This window comes from Xenopus tropicalis, chromosome 2 (genome assembly GCF_000004195.4).
Source record: "Xenopus tropicalis strain Nigerian chromosome 2, UCB_Xtro_10.0, whole genome shotgun sequence".
NCBI lineage: Eukaryota > Metazoa > Chordata > Amphibia > Anura > Pipidae > Xenopus > Xenopus tropicalis.
In genome coordinates, this window is record NC_030678.2 from 137,050,316 (window position 1) to 137,066,497 (window position 16,182).

At 41.5% G+C, this 16,182-nt stretch overlaps 1 protein-coding gene across 6 annotated transcripts in view; it reads right to left on the minus strand.

Annotated features, from left to right (window-relative positions):
• Positions 1-16,182, minus strand: part of itga7 (integrin subunit alpha 7) — an 81,629-nt gene that overhangs the window by 57,510 nt on the left and 7,937 nt on the right. For 3 of the 6 annotated variants that reach the window (XM_004911867.4, XM_012957794.3, XM_012957795.3), the window contains exon 1: positions 9,016-9,801. The exons of 2 other annotated variants lie outside the window; for them this stretch is intronic. In XM_004911867.4, coding sequence (XP_004911924.2) covers positions 9,016-9,194 — 179 coding nt within the window. In that variant the 5' untranslated portion in view covers positions 9,195-9,801. Of the gene's footprint in view, positions 1-9,015; positions 9,803-16,182 lie in introns of those variants that run through there. One more of the 6 variants, XM_012957793.3, reaches the window with a different exon arrangement.

A 16,182-nucleotide genomic window follows, 5' to 3' on the forward strand; every position in this document is an offset into this window, starting at 1 on the left:
TGTTTATAATTTAGTTGTCTTACAATGAATGTTCAAATATTGATGGTACATTTTAATGCAATGATCTAAAACCAACGTTGGATTGAAATTGTAGTATTAAAGTCCTAAAAATAACAAGTCACTTAAAGTCACCTCAGTCCCCAGCCTTAGATGGCTGCTATGGCTGAACGGCACTTAAAGATGACAAAATGTGCTAATCTGACAGTAAAACAAGAAACACAGATATTTATTGCACAATGAGCATGTGAAAGGCCTGACTGTCAATATTTAAAGCCATGTTTTATTAACATCCCCTTGAAACCTGTCACCGGCTCTATTGTCTTTGTGTTGCACAGGCTGTTAAAAAAGATTGTTGTAACATATACTTGATGGGGCATGTAACTGTAGGGTGATCTGTTTATATTTATACCATCTCAGTCTGCCCATCTCAAAATAAGTCACCCAAAACCTGATATGAACCCAGCATAGATATGTATATCAAGCAATTTAGGGAAATGTTCAAGCACTGACTTCACCTTCAACTTAAGACAAAGGAAAGTCAAATGTTGATGTTGCTTGGAGATGTTTAGCTGAAAGTGGAACAGTAGAACAGTGTGTACAGTACGGCTAAATGGAGTCATTAATACTTTATCTATCCTAAAGTTGTACGTTGTGAACAACTAGAGAGCTTCTGGTTAGATAATAAATAATAGAGTCCCTAAGAGGGGAATTGGCCTGATCCTGCCTCCATGACAAAGCCATGACAAAGAGGCTCTAAAACACTCAGTGCTTAAAGGGAAACATAAAGCTCCAAAAAAGGAAATCAAATTTTGCAGCAATGCTCAAATCAGAAGCTTCCAACAAAGAATACCCTTCGTCCCTACCCCTGTCACAGAGCTGTGACAGGTGGGGACAATGGGTATTCTTTGTTGGAAGCTTCTGATTTGAGCATTGCTGCAAAATTTGATTTAATTGATGGGCTCTGGAAAAAATGGAGCAATAACCCCAGCACAGGGTAACATCTTCTTGTGGAGCTTCCATCTTAATGTGATCTGTCATTTTTTTTAATTGAATTGGTTAAGAGCATTTTTTTACCTGCTCAATCACTAACAGGGGCAGAATGGGACCGGAGTTGGAGAGAACATGTCAGGCACAGCGCTGTACTCAGAGACATTGCCATATCCCTCCAGGTCCCAGCACAGTGCCATGACAGAAAGGGGATGGTTAGCAAATTAGTAAATTGCAAATATCCTCAGGGTTGAAGCACTTTTTGAATATTTACCTCCTTTAATTGTTAGAATGTTAAAATAACAGAGAGGATTGTGCAATCTTGTTGCCAACTGACATTTTTATCATATAATAAATGAAGAGTATTCTCAAGACTCACATAATTCAGATAAAGAATTTTAGAATGTGATGCTGTACCAGCCACCACAAATCTCAGGAAAGGAAAAATGCAATGGCAGCAGGATAAACTGACATGAAATACTGGCACTAGGGCCCATAAAGAACATGGAAACAAACTTTGCTTGTTCTGCATTCATCAAAATAACATTATATCCACATTGTGCAAAAGAGTTTCCTTTGAGAATCTGAGATTTTTTTTATGTATAATGATGCTTATATACTGATGCATTCCATTCATACAGTTTAATGTAACACAGCAGTAGCGCCACCAGAGAATATGACTGCTATGCCAAAGGGGCACTTGTCATTCCTCACCATATATAGTATATAACAGCAATCACCTATATCTTAATTAAACCTGCTGCTTCCATAGCTAAGTTATTCAGAAGTATGTAACTGTGGGTAAAGGGGCGTTTAATAGGGATATTGTATATGACTAGTCTTATGGTAAGTTAGGGTGCTGAACCATCATTTACAAAAAAAGATATGTTGTTGACATGAAACTGCATTATACATAAATGTCAGACTGCAGGGCAACAAAGGCATCTGAGGCAAGATAAGGAGGCAGAGTCTAAATTGCAAGGTACCAGAGATGTGAGGCAACAGTATAATCCAGAGGTCAGGACAGGACAAGGCAAGCAGCAGGCAAACATGGTCAAATAACAGTCAAAAGTCATATAAATCTAACAGCCAGGAACTTGCAGGAATAGAGAGCTGTAATCAGGCAATGCTGAACTAACAATTTTACCATTAAAGGAATTCTGGCACCAAAAGTACTCCCTGTTGGACCACCAATTCTTACCATATGAATAGAAGTTTCCATTTTGAATAACGTGGCTAAGGTCTACTACGGCTAATGTCACACGAGGTGCAGCCTCGGCTTCTCTCTGTCTATGTTTTTTCTGCAGGCAGAGACACTGTGTCTACTGACAGTCACAGCATTGGCCTGTGTGTAGACACATGGAATGGATATTGTGTTTTTGCCCCACTAAGGAGCGCATTTGTTTCTCTCCACCTCCAGAGAAAACACCTTGTGTAGCATTAGCATAAAGCAGGGGCTCCCAAACTCTTCTATGCATGAGCCACATTCAAATGGAAAAAGTGTTGGGGAGCAACACAAGAATAAACAATAAACACCCGATTTGAGACAATTGGGAGCAATATTCAAGGGTTGGTGAGCAACATGTTGTTCACGAGCCAATGGTTGTGCCTCAGCAACCACTGGGTCAGCTGCCCCTGTTTGTATTCTGTTCCAAGTGACACCCGCCTTCCTTACTGCATAGGTTGTTTTATGAACAATGTATGGAAAACATCTATTTTGATTTGATATTTAGGATTTTCTTTGTACACAAGACAATGTGATTTCATACCTCACTGGCTATTGAAGAATTAATACATGGAAAGTAAATGCTATTGTATAAATCATGCAGCTAAGCCTACATAATATGGCTAATGAGAAACTTACAAATGCAGCATATTTGGTCTACATAATCCTGGCTGGGGGTGACTGTATAGGCATCTGTAGTAAGAACAGGATCGGACTGGGCCGTCGGGACATAGGGAAAAATCCCAGTCCTAGTGGGCCCCAGCGGCCCAGACCTGACCCTTGCCGGCACTCCCCCTGCCCAACCGCTCCTCCCCTGACACATTAAACTTACGCACTCAGGGGAGGACATCGGGTGGGAGCCCCTGCAGGTGGGCCCTGCACCCCCCAGTCCGACCCTGAGTAAGAATCCTATCTTTGAGGAGAATGATGTCCTGCAATTGTGATAAATGGAAGCCACAGCAGCCAACAAATTAGACTACAGTGTGTTCCAAAGAATTCCATAGCGTTCCATAGAGTCATTTGTCACCTGCCATCATGTTGTATCATGTTCTATCATGCTCTGTCAAAGTGTGAAATAAGAGTTCAATATAGTTTGCCAACAAAGAACTCTATAACTCTCTATTGAACTTTATAGAATATTTGGCGAACAGTAGTGAAATGTCCTTACATACCTTTGATATACATTCCCAAGTGTGCTTTAACAGATAGAATATAAAGAACCTGTGGGATCAGATCCAGTCAAGATACCTAGATGGTTATTCAACACTCACATTAATCCTTTAATTCCAGTTGCAATGTACAGTACAGCAGCCCTCTCTCACTTATTTATTATATAAAAAATCCCTAAAGACCTAGGGGTATGGATTTTCTGACATTTTTATGCTGACATTTTTACAATCTTTGACAAATGTGAAAGTTATGGATATGATAAAGCATTTTTAGACAGTCAAAAATAATACAGTGTTGGTGGCAGGGCCTAAATGCAGCATTACTGACTTAGCAAGTCACAATATAATGCAGCAGTTCCCAAGTAATGTGGCAGCCACGTAAGAGTGACACAAAGCAGTAGGGCTTGTAAGCTGAACCATTTGAGGTTTGGGGTAACTGCTAATGGAACACTAAAGCAGGGTGATGGCTATGACAATAGTTTATTCATATATAATGGTGTTAGCATTGGATCCCAAACAAATGCTGAACAGAAGCCGGGCTTAAACTGAAAGATTCCGAATAAGTTTAATATAAAAAGACTACCAAAAACAAATATGGGTTAAATACAGTAATACTTAACTTGACTGGACCCATAGGAGTTTGCAAATATGATTGTAAATATCTGCATTTACATACAAATATCAGCATCAAACCAGATTTTCATATCAGGTACCAAGATCATTATCTGTTTGTCTCAAATTCTGGGCTTACACAAGGTGTGAATCGTACTAATTTGTCAACAAGATCTTGAGAATGGATCATACCTACATTTAACACTAACTTACTTTGCCCAAGAGATTATTGTGCATTGTACAGATCCCTGCATGCCAACCTGGGTACATTAAATGCAAGGGCACACCTTTATTCTCAGACTTTTACTGCTTTACCCATTAAGGCAAAGAGCTGTAATATCAATTATATTGAAGTTAATATTACATGGGCAATCACTCATTTCCTCTGCGTTTGCAAAAGAGAAACATTAGTAGAAATGGCAGGCTTCAGCACTATTAAACTTGTGTCAGATCAACACACATTGCATCACAGTTATGATCATGTTATGTCACTGTCTCTGTGCCTTATTCAGATACAAACAGGAGGGAATACAGACCAACAGTAAATGATATGTGGGTGGCTTTAAGAGAAGGATATTTTGGGCAACAGCATGGCTATGCGTATATTTAGCTTTTACTGGTGACAAAAATGCAGAGCAGGAAAACATGGAAGAATCCTAATGATGTCATTCTGTCATTTGTGCCTGTCCCTTACAGCATGGCCCATGAAAGCTCACAGGTGGTACAGACCATTAGAGCCGACAACTTCAGCTGGACTTCAATATTCAAACATTTGCAATACACATTTAGTAAGATGAACATACTTGGGGAAATTTATTACCGCAAGCACAGTCGTGCTCCCACCATTTTCCCTGCAGTCAGTTGCATGTTAAACCTCATTCATTATAAGTACTTGTGTCAAATAAGCTCTTTGCACTTCTGTATAGTTTTGCTCAGTCCTTCCTGCCTCCTGGTCCGAATCGAGAACAGTCACATCTATAGACACAGGGGAACCCTGGAGGTCCCATCACCACTGGAAGATACTGACTTTATAGGAGGTCCACAAGGGATACAAGGGAACTAAAAAATCGTGTGCCTCACTCTCACACCAAACACCATAAATGACGCTAAGTGGACAATTGCATTCATTTTCATGCATCGGCTGCAATTGCATAAGGTGCAATGCTGCCTTGAGACTGCAACAATGCTGGAATTCTGGGGAAAAAACAGCAATTGCACTTAAAATTGAGGTTTTCTCTCTGTACTTGCAGTTGTAAATGACCCCTATAGTAACATATCTTGGCAGGATGTGTAGTAGCAGGGCTCCTTCCATGTTCCATTAGAGTAAGGCCACAATGCTATCTGATAACCTCCTCTACAGCTGTGACTGAACTCGACGTCTCAGGAGATACCATGGCAAACCTGAGATATCGTCCAGTCTAAAAACTATAATTCCCAGCATCCCTGTGCCAATGAGATGAAAGTTGTTGTTGAACTGGGAGCTGTACTGTACAGCAACAGTCTGATAGACTTGCATATCTCATGCAAACTATTGCTCTGTTTTATACTCTCCCCTTTGTATATTTGATACATTTCTAAAGAGCCAAATGGTTAATTGCAGAAAGTGCATTATACCCTCATTGGTTGCTATAGGTTACTGCTGCAGTAACCCATACCAACGGATGAGATGTTTGCTTTTAAACAATGATTGGTAACCAGCTGCTGCTATAGGTGATAAAAACTGTAGAAGAGCTATCATCTAATTTTGGGTTTATTTACATGAATAGGACTGCATTCTTCCATTACTCGGATACATCGAATTCCTGCATGTGCATAGTGTTGGCCTGCAGGGGCCTATGTTATTGAAAATGAATATTTTAATGTAGCAAGGAATCTAATCAAATTAGACACTGCAGCTTTCGCAGACAAATAGCTACTAAACTAGAGATGTTTAAACTACAGTCCCCAACATCTGTTGAACTACAACCACCAGCGCTGGTGGCACTGAGGTCAAGTTTGGAATTGTGAACTACACAGGGAGAAACTTATTTTGTGGTTTGTCATGTGAAAACTCCTCTGAAGTCTTTGGGGAAATTAGTAATTGAATTGGGAGATAAGCTTACTCTATCAAATTGAATCTGGCACAAAATTGAATAAACTTGTTTTTCATTGAAGTACACTGACCATCAGATAAAAATAAGCAACAGTCAGATGTTGGGGCTGATTCAGTTCAATGACAAAAATGTCATTTTATATTAAGGGGAAACCCCACTGAAGTCTATAGGAAAATCTGGAACTGAAGGAAGGAAAAAGTTTTCTCCATAAAAATAAAAAAACTGGCCCTTTATCTGGTCCTATTTCACATTTTAGGATCACAGTTTGCACCATCCCACAAACACTTGTGTTGTGTTTAGCAGAAGAGATAAAATCTCTTGTACAGTCCAGGGTGATTTTTTCTTTGGGGGGAGGCTAGTTAAAGCTACTGTTGGTTTCATAGTCAATTGGCACGCAGATTTGCCCAAGTAGAATGAACACAGTGTCACCTTGATTCATAATGGCACAGAGTACTGCATAAAAGCAATGTCAGTGTCATGTATATTGTGGCAGAATAAATACACATATGTTTTCTCTGTAATAATAAAACAGTACAGGTATGGGATCCCTTATCCAGAAAGCTCCAAATTATGGAAAGCCTGTCTCCTATAGACTCCATTTTCAAATAATTTCGAATTTTAATTGTAGTAATAAAACAGTACCTTGTTATTGATCCCAACTAAGATGTAAATAATCCTTATTGGATGCAAGTAGACTTAAAGTATGGAGATCCAAATTACGGAAAGACACCTTATCCTGAATACCCTTGGTCCCGAGCATTCTGAATAATGGGTCCTATACCTGTACCTTGTACGTCATCTTAAATAAGATATAATGATCTGTATTGCAGGTAAAACAATCCTACTGGGTTTTTTTAATGTTTAGATTACGTTTAAGTAGACTTAAAGGGATTTTGTCATGATTTTTATGGTGTATTTCTAAAAATCATGACAAAATCATGATAATTCACTCCCATTTAAAACATTATTCTTAAACCTTCAAATGTATTTCTTTTGCTGTAATATTGGTGTGCAGGCGCTATCTCAGTGCATTGTGCCTGAGTCTGAGCTTTCAGAAGTTGCCAGCGCTACACATTACAACTGCTTTCAGATAACCTATTATTTCTTCTATACCCATGTAAGAGACGGAGTCTGGTGAGCAAGACTTGGATTTTCACTATTAAGTGATATTCCCATTTCTACCACTAGGTGGGGCATGGGAGCATTTTTAGCAATACAGGTGTCAGGGAGCTGCTATTTTGCTACCTTCCCGTTCTGCTGAAGGCTGCTGATCAGCTCCTGGGGGGGGCGGGGGGAAGAAGTTTGCAGCACAGCAGTAAAGAGTGACTGAAGTTTATCAGAGAAGAAGTCTCTAACAAAATGGCTAGCCAAATTTTAGGGCAAGACCCCACGGAGAGACTTACTTGCCTGTGATAGATCACTGCTATAGTGGGCGAGTAACCCCACCGGCAACTATAAAAGTCGCTAGTGGAAAGCTTTTCGCATTGCTTCGGTTACCGAACTTACGCAAAGTTGCCTGCAGAAGGAAACTTTGCACGACTTCAGAAACCAAAGCGATGCAAAGGGCTTTCCACCAGCAGCTTCTATAGTTGCCAGTGGAAACCCTTTTCAGAGCAGTTACTCGCCCACTATAGCAGAGATCTATCACGGGCGAGTAAGTCACTCTGTGGGGTCTTGCCCTTAAAGGTAAATATGGAAAAACAGGTTTCAGTTTGTTTTTTGCTTTTTGACGCCCCCGGTAACTTGCTGGGCACTGCCATCTGAAGCAAGTTCCCTGGTGCCCATGACATATATAATGCCATCTAAACACACTGCAGGACAAATACATACAGTTCCAATTCAGAGTATTATACCAGCAGAACACATTGCTGTTCCACATATAATGCACATGTAGCACAGGGTAGAGTAAATACTGAGTAATTAATGAATATAGCATACACAGATCATATGGCAGAATATGTTTTATGAAAATATAAAGTATCTACCAGCATTATCAGCCTTAATGGAAAATTTATGTTGATTGGCCAAAAGGAATTGAAGAAGAGCTGTGGTCATGCACGTGTATGGCCCCTTGTACGGTATCTGATTACAGGCCATTTGGTCATGGGCATATGTTGTCATATGTATGACCCTCTTTAGGCAGGTCTACACACACTAACTATAGGCAGGCAAACTCAAAGGGAGTAAGGCATGCTAAGTTAAAAGGGTTGTTCACCTTTAAATAAAATGTTAGCATGATGCAGACAATGATAATCTGAGACAATTAGCAACTATTTTTTGGCTGCGGGGGTCAGTGACTCCATATGAAAGCTGGAAAGAGTCAGAAGAAAAGACAAATAATTCAAAAACTATAAAAAGTAAATAATCAAGACCTATTGTAAAGTTGCAAAGAATAGGACATTCTATAACATACTAAAAGTTAAAGATGAACCATCCCTTTAAGTACACACATATTCCTTGACAGGAATTGACAATATTCAGGCGTACTCAGGCACCACAAACAGGGGTGTCATTTAACAACACTGGAAAAAATGTGTACCTGGCAGTAACCCATGGTAACCAATCAAATTTTTGCTATCAACCTGTCAATGGCTGAAAATAAGGATTGGTTGTTATGGGTTACTGCCCAGGTGCTAATTTTACCAATGTTGATAAATGAGCTTGACAGAGTTGAGAATGCACACAGACACACACCCCTGCACACACAGGCACCCACCGAACTTGCATGTTTTTCTGACTGACACACTCATATGAACTGCAATTCCCACCCTCCTCCATGCACTGAGCTCGGCACTTTGCAGTCAGCAGTAAGCGAACACCCTGAGTCCACTCTAAGGCAAAGATTTAACTCTTTTGCTCCTAGATGTTGCCCACCACCTGTGCTGGAAATCAGGGTCTGCCCCAGGGAACTCCACATAGTAGCACTCACCAGCTCACAGGGTCAGGATTCAGTTGTCTGTGAAGGGCCACTGAGAAGCCAAATAAGCTGTCCTTTTCCCCATCCTTGGTCAGTGTGTTGGTGACATCCAGATTGAAGGCATGGATCCTGAGCACAGCGAGCAGTAACAGGCAGGAGAGGCAGAGGGGAGCTCCCGGTGCTGCAGGCATTCTGCAGTCTCTCCTGTGGGTGGAGAGCTAGAGGGAAACAGTGCTGGGCTTCCCTTCTAATGAGCCCTGTGCAAGGTCATTCACTAGATCAGCCCCAAGCCTTGCCTGCTATCATGCAAACATGGGAAAGTGAGGACACAGAGATGAGTGAGGTGGTGACCAGGCAGAGTGCAGTATTCACACAGTGACAAGCCCCCCTTGCTCCAGGGCTACAGAGAGTGCAGGGAGGTGGGGTGGATAGAAACAGAGACCACAGCAGCTGAGTCACTTTCTTCTATGGCATCAATACCCACTTACAGGGCATGGGTGTCACAGTGCCAGTCAGAAATGGGGGGGAGACCATTCAGTGACATCATTCCCCTGCTTGGGCTCAGTCTGTGACCTCATACTACAGACGGGAACATCTCATGCTGTGGTGATGCAGTTTCTCCTAATCAGAGTGAGATAGTGCTGCAGTGATCCCAGGGCTATGCTTGTGTCTGATGCTCACCCTGCAGCGATCTAGCTCCAGCTGTCAGCTCAGATCCGTGCATTGCACTCAAACATGTTTTGTGGCAACGCAAAGCTCAGTGGACTCATCTGAAGTGTGACACTACGGCGCAAAGGCTTTCATTATACTGGAGGCTCAGGGTACCACAAGATAAATGCTCTTAGGGAGCAGCAGAGTCAAATTTCCAGCACAGGTGGAGAGCAACATCTGCTTAAGGGAATTAAATTGAAGCCTCAGAGAGGAAATTTGCTGCCAAGGGGACTTGAGGGTCTGCCCATTGTCAGCATAATGCTGATTGTACAGTGCTGAGCTCAAGCCGAGCAAGGAGGGGGGCAGCAGGAGGAGGGTGGGACTGAAGGGAGTTCAGATGAGCATCTCAGTCACAAAAGCATCCACATTCAGAACTTTCAAGAAGAACTGAGTCAGTGCTCCTGCAAATATATATACAGGTATAGAACCTGATATCCAGAATGCTCCAGACCTGGCATTTTCCATATAAGCAAGTACACTGCCGGTAAATTTGTAATACCAGCCCGGCCCTACATACATATGGGATTTATTATCAGGAATGTATGGAACCTGGGGTTTTGCAAATAAGGGGTCTTGCTGCATTTGACTCACCATACCTTAAGTCTGCTAAAAATCATCTAAACATAATATAAACCCTATAGGATTCTTTTGTCACCAATATGGATCCATGCTGCTTGGTTGCCATCAAGTACAAGGTACCATTCTATTGTTGAAGAAGAAAATGGAAATCGTTTATAAAAATGTTTTATTACTTTATGGGTGATGGCCAGCCATTCTGTAATTTTTCATGCTTAGCATAAGAGATATCAGGGCCGAAACTAGGGATAGGCAGGAAAAGGCAAGTGCCTAGGGAGCAATGGTGGGGGGCGCTGGGCACATACTACTTCTGTCTGCTTACCTCTTGTCGGGGCCCTCGTTCCCCACTGCCTGCTCCTGGCTAAGCTGCCAGACGGGTTGCCTGGGATGTCCCGCTTGCCCCAGTTCTGAAGGATACCCTTGTCTAGACCCTGAATTTACTGACAGCTGCTCCTTTGGGTTGAGCCCCTGCCCCTGCATTTTGTAAGTTAGTCTAGTTCCTAATATCCTAAATTCGTGTGTTCCTGAAATCATGGAAGTCTGTTTCTACCTTGCCCTTGTTCCCAATATTTTGACCCTTGGCCTCTTACCTAGACTTTGCTTGTATGCTGCCAGACCTAACATGGGTATCCCCATCTGCAACCACTTCCACATTTGTTGGACCAAAATGACAGTCAACCAAATCAATATTTGTTTGTAGCCCAATTAGAAATCAGTCATGCTAGCTTTAAAATCCCATTGTATGCGGACCATATATGTATGATCAATCTACATAGTCCCACCAACATGGTGGCTAAATCAGGCAAACAAACAAATAGGCCTAGTCTTGTATGAATAATATAACAAAGAGTTTTTTTTCCCTAGAAATATCTATTCTAAAGCTAAATTTATTTATCGATGGGAAATTATAAGGTATTGATTTACCATTTCTATTGTTTGTGAATTAAAAACTAAACAATTAGTTTTATTGATCATTTTATGTAATGTCTTATTGTAAAGAAAAGGATGAAGTATAAGTTTGCTGCCATTTTCATTCTTGTATATGTATGTATGTATATCTTTATTTATAAAGAGCTACTTATGTACGCAGCGCTGTACAGTAGAATACATTAATACAAACAGGGGGTTAAAGATAATGGATAAATACAAAGTACAGGTATAGGACCCATTATCCAGAATGCTCGGGACCAAGGGCATTCCGGATAAGGGATCTTTCTGTAATTTGGATCTCCATACCTTATGTCTATTAACAAATCAATAAAACATTAATTAAACCCAATAGGAATGTTTTGCATCCAATAAGGATTATTTCTATCTTAGTTTGGATCAGTTACAAGGTACTGTTTTATTTCTACATAGAAAAAGGAAATCAGTTTTAAAATTCTGAATTATTTGATTAAAATGGAGTCTATGGGTGACGGGCTTTCCGTAATTCGGAGCTTTCTGGATAATGGGTTTCCGGATAAGGGGTCCGATACCTGTACAACAATAAATACAAATAAATACAAATAAATACAAGGTACAGTTGCAATAAGAGTCAGAAACACAAGATGAAGGAGGTCCCTGCCCCGTAGAGCTTACAATCTATATGGGAGGGTAACTAACAGACACAAATGGGCAAATGTAAGTGCTGTAGGTCACAGTGGGTGACACTACAATATAAGTAGTGTATAAGTAATATACATATTTGGTGTTGGTAGAGCTTCCCTTTTTTTCTTTCTTTCTTTTCTTCTTTCTATTTCTTCTTTTTATAAAAGCTCTAATATAACATGTGATACAGGCAGTTAAATGGTTAATAGATCAGTCCACAAAAGAAAGGGGCAAGGAGATGTTCAAAGATAGAGGGAAGGGTAAAAATAAACTGGAATTCTCTCCAAATAACTCAGTGAGGAGCTTTACCAAACAAGGAGGGTGCTGAGTATTTATCTCCCTGCCTAGTGGACCCCAGAGAGGAGCAGACAGGGATTAGGGGTTGGGAGGCTAAAAGAACTGTGCAGGCCCACTGTCTGTCCCAGCAGCAATATCTACCAGGCCTGTAAGTTTAAATAAAATAATAACTGAACTTGAACCACTGGGCTGGTTACAGTATCTTGTACAAGCTGTGAAGGGTCTTCCTAAACTGATCATATCCCATATCCTGGTTCTACAAGGAGAAATTTTGATCAATTCAAATTCCTTCCTCTGTTCAAACAGTGGCACTTAATTGAAATTTGGCCCAACATTTGAGAATACCACAATGCTCTCTGCATTAACAATGTGGCCCCTCCTCACCCCACTCTAACATGAAAAAGTTACGTGCAAGGGGTCAGCAACACTTTACTTGTTTTTGGTCTACAAATTAACAAAACATATTATCAAGGATAAAAGCATGCTGGGAGCTGCAGTCCAGCAACATAGATTTTTTTGTATTAGTCACACTACCCCAGACTGCAGAATTGTATGCATGTGAGCAATTGTCCAGAAAATATATTTTTGCATGTTAATTAATATAGCCCTTTTTTGAATATGAAAAACAACAGCAAGCCTTTCATGTTCACACATTTGCCTTTTGCAACATGCTGCAGCTGGATTCATATTCAGGGTGGGTGTCCCATATAACAAAAGCATTATTCTCAAACCATCTCTGCCCCCCCCCCCCCCAATCTGTACGAATGTTTGGATCCCGAGGCAATGCCACAGATTCCCTAAATTCCTCCTACTGCCAGCCTCATAATTACACACCCTCAAGTATTGTTTGTAAAGGGAGACAAGGACGCAACATGCAAAATGGGGAAGAACTTTCATTAACTTGGGCATTTTTCAATATTTACCTTACTTATATCTGTGCTATGGGCAGAAACAGATGATATTGCTTTGGTGGAACAGACAATATGTGCACATCTGCGAAAATTCACACAATCTAACAGCTGTGCAATAAGGCAAAATGAAGTCTGAAAGCTGTTTTGTTGACATACTGAAGTCAGGCTATTTGGAGAACTACATGAGTTATGAAATGAATGTGAACTCTCTGTGATTTTTATATGATTGAGACTGAGTTTATTCCAGCAGCCGCAAAAAAAGGAGGAGTCAAAATAAAGGCGCAGGTGTATTTTATGCCAGGGGTAGAGTATTTTGAGAGATTATTCAAGCAAAAACTGTGCCCATTGAAGTAACACTGTAGTGCAACAAAAAGGTCTTTTATAGTGTAGTGTTCCCCTGTGTGGCATGCTGCAGGCAGTAATCCATGGCTAGTGCCACTCGGGGCAGATTCTTAGCCTGCGGATAAAGGGAGGAGAGCTCACCTTCCCTGCCCACCCAAAGCTCAGGAGTGGGGTACTGATGCAGCTTGCTCTTCTCTTCTCTGGGGCCTGCTATATCAGATAGAAGCACACTGGCCAATATGGTCACTGGCGCTAAACTAAGCATTGTATATTTTATCCTAACTGTATTTCTTCACTTGTAGGCAATCCATTTGTTACTTTGTGTTACTTCTATTATTAAATAAAGACCATATAAAATTGCAGTCTACCAAACACTCAGCCTACTATAGAAATTTGTAGGACGCATACTGTAAGATAATATTTTAAACCCCACAAAATCATCTGAAAAGTGTATTAATGGAAACTGTATAAAATACAGAATCATTTCATAATTGCCACTCTGATATAATTCACTGTTAAATTATTTTCTGATTTGATTTAACTCTTAACATGCTGTATTTTACTTACAATAGAACATCTGGATCCTTCCCATAGGTACGGATTTAGGAAGGATTCAGGACTTGGGTGGGATCATCTACTAGTTCTAGGTCAGGATAAAAAGAAAGATTCTCTAAAGGTCCCCATACACGGCCGACTATAGCTGCCGATATCGGTCCCTTGGACCGATTCGGCAGCTAATCGGCCCGTGTATGGGCAGAACAGAGCGGCCTGGCCGACTGATATCTGGCCCGAAATTGGCCAGATCCGGTCGGATCGGGGACCGCATCGGCTCGTTGATGCGGTCCCCGAACCGACTGCCCCATAACCACAAATGTAAACCGATCGTTTGGACCCAGGGCCAAGCGATCGGATTATTTTTTTTTTAAGTTACTTTCTACCCGATATCGCCCACCCGTAGGTGGGGATATCGGGTGAAGATCCGCTCACTTGGTGACATCGCCAAGCGAGCGGATCTTATAGTGCAGTGCTGTCCAACTGGCGACCCCCCTCTGTGTGGCCCTCCACCTGTCTGGCTGCTTTGATGGTTTACCTTTGTGTAAGCTTCAAATGGTATCAGTACTGAGTTTAACTGTCCCCTTGCATGGTTCTCACCTCAGATTCAGGCTGTAATCCCCCTGTATTGCTTAAATATGTAATCCCCTGTACTGTTCACACCTTTTAGTTTCTGCATTGTTCACCCCCTGCAGTGTGCACACCTCAGACTCAGGCTGCAATCACCCACATTGTTTACCTGTTCACACCTCTGTAGGAGCAGTGCCAGCATTGTGTGTATTGTGTGTACACAATTGTGTGTACTACCTGCCCTATACTGCCTGTGTGTATGGCACATGCAGGCAGGCAGGCAGAGTATGGCACACACAGACAGCACAGGGCAGGCAGAGTATGGCACACACAGCATCATAGGGCAGGAGGGGTACGGCAGGGAGAGTATGGCACACACAGGTGGTGTAGGGCAGGCAGAGTATGACACACACTGGCAACAGAGGGGAGGCAGAGTATGGCACACACAGGCAGCGTAGGGCAGGAAGAGTACTGCCTGTGTGTGCCATACTCTGCCTGCCCTATGCTGCCTGTGTGTGCCAAACTCTGCCTGCCCTATGCTACCTGTGTGTGCCATACTCTGCCTGCCCTATGCTGTCTGTGGGAGGTGAACCTGGCAGGGGTTTGTTCTGGGGATTTGTTAGCAGTTGGATATAGCCATTAACTGGTCCCTAAGGTGTGTAATTATATGCTGGGGGTTGCTGTGCTATCTACAGGGGAGTAGGAGGCATATAGATTTAAGGGTATGTCTTAATATGACATAATATAATTTTTTCACATATGAATGGGGTGATATCCCCACAGTGAGCACCAGCCATTTGGGTTTATGCTGCACTACCACCGTTAATGTGGGCATAGTCTTAAAAGCTCTTGTGATAACATGGGTGTGGTGTAAAGTGGGTGTGGTGTAAAGTGGGTGTGGTTTAAAAAGGGGAGTGGTCAAACTGGCTTCCATTAGCGGCCCTCCACTATGTATGCTAGAGAAATTCCGGCCCTCTGCACCACAGAAGTTGGACAGCACTGTTATAGTGTATGGGCACCTTAATAAGTCAGCTCTTTAATAATACAAAGAAAGACCATGGCATGGATAAGGGACAAACAGGGATGCTTTTTAAATGATATTTAATCATTACTGGAATGTACAGTAATATCATACTTAATCCACTGTCTGGAGGCATTGGAGTTGGCACAACAAGAAGGGTACTTTTCAACCTTCTGTTGGGGCAGCACAGAAACCCTCCTCTTCTCAAGGCCTATTAGATCCTTAATCACAAATTTAGTCCAAAAGAGAGAATGCAGAGTGCAGATGGCATAGAGATGAATCTATTGATCTCTTTTTAATTTTAGAATCATGAATTATTAATTTTTTGTCCAGACATCAGATAAAATGGAATCCGTTGGATACGAGTGCTGAACACAACAATAACATTCCCAAAGCCTTGCAAATGTCAATGATGACCCAATTTCAGTTAACCAAATATGCTGCACATCAACAATCTGCCTTCCGAGCAGCAGAATTCTACAGTGTACAATACTTTGAAGAAGCGCTTCTAAGTGTAAAGGGCATGTTTGCCTTCCAAAACATTTCCAGTTCAGTTGGAATAGGACATCAGAAATGGTTGCAATTGCTTTCTATTTTTATTTTTGACAG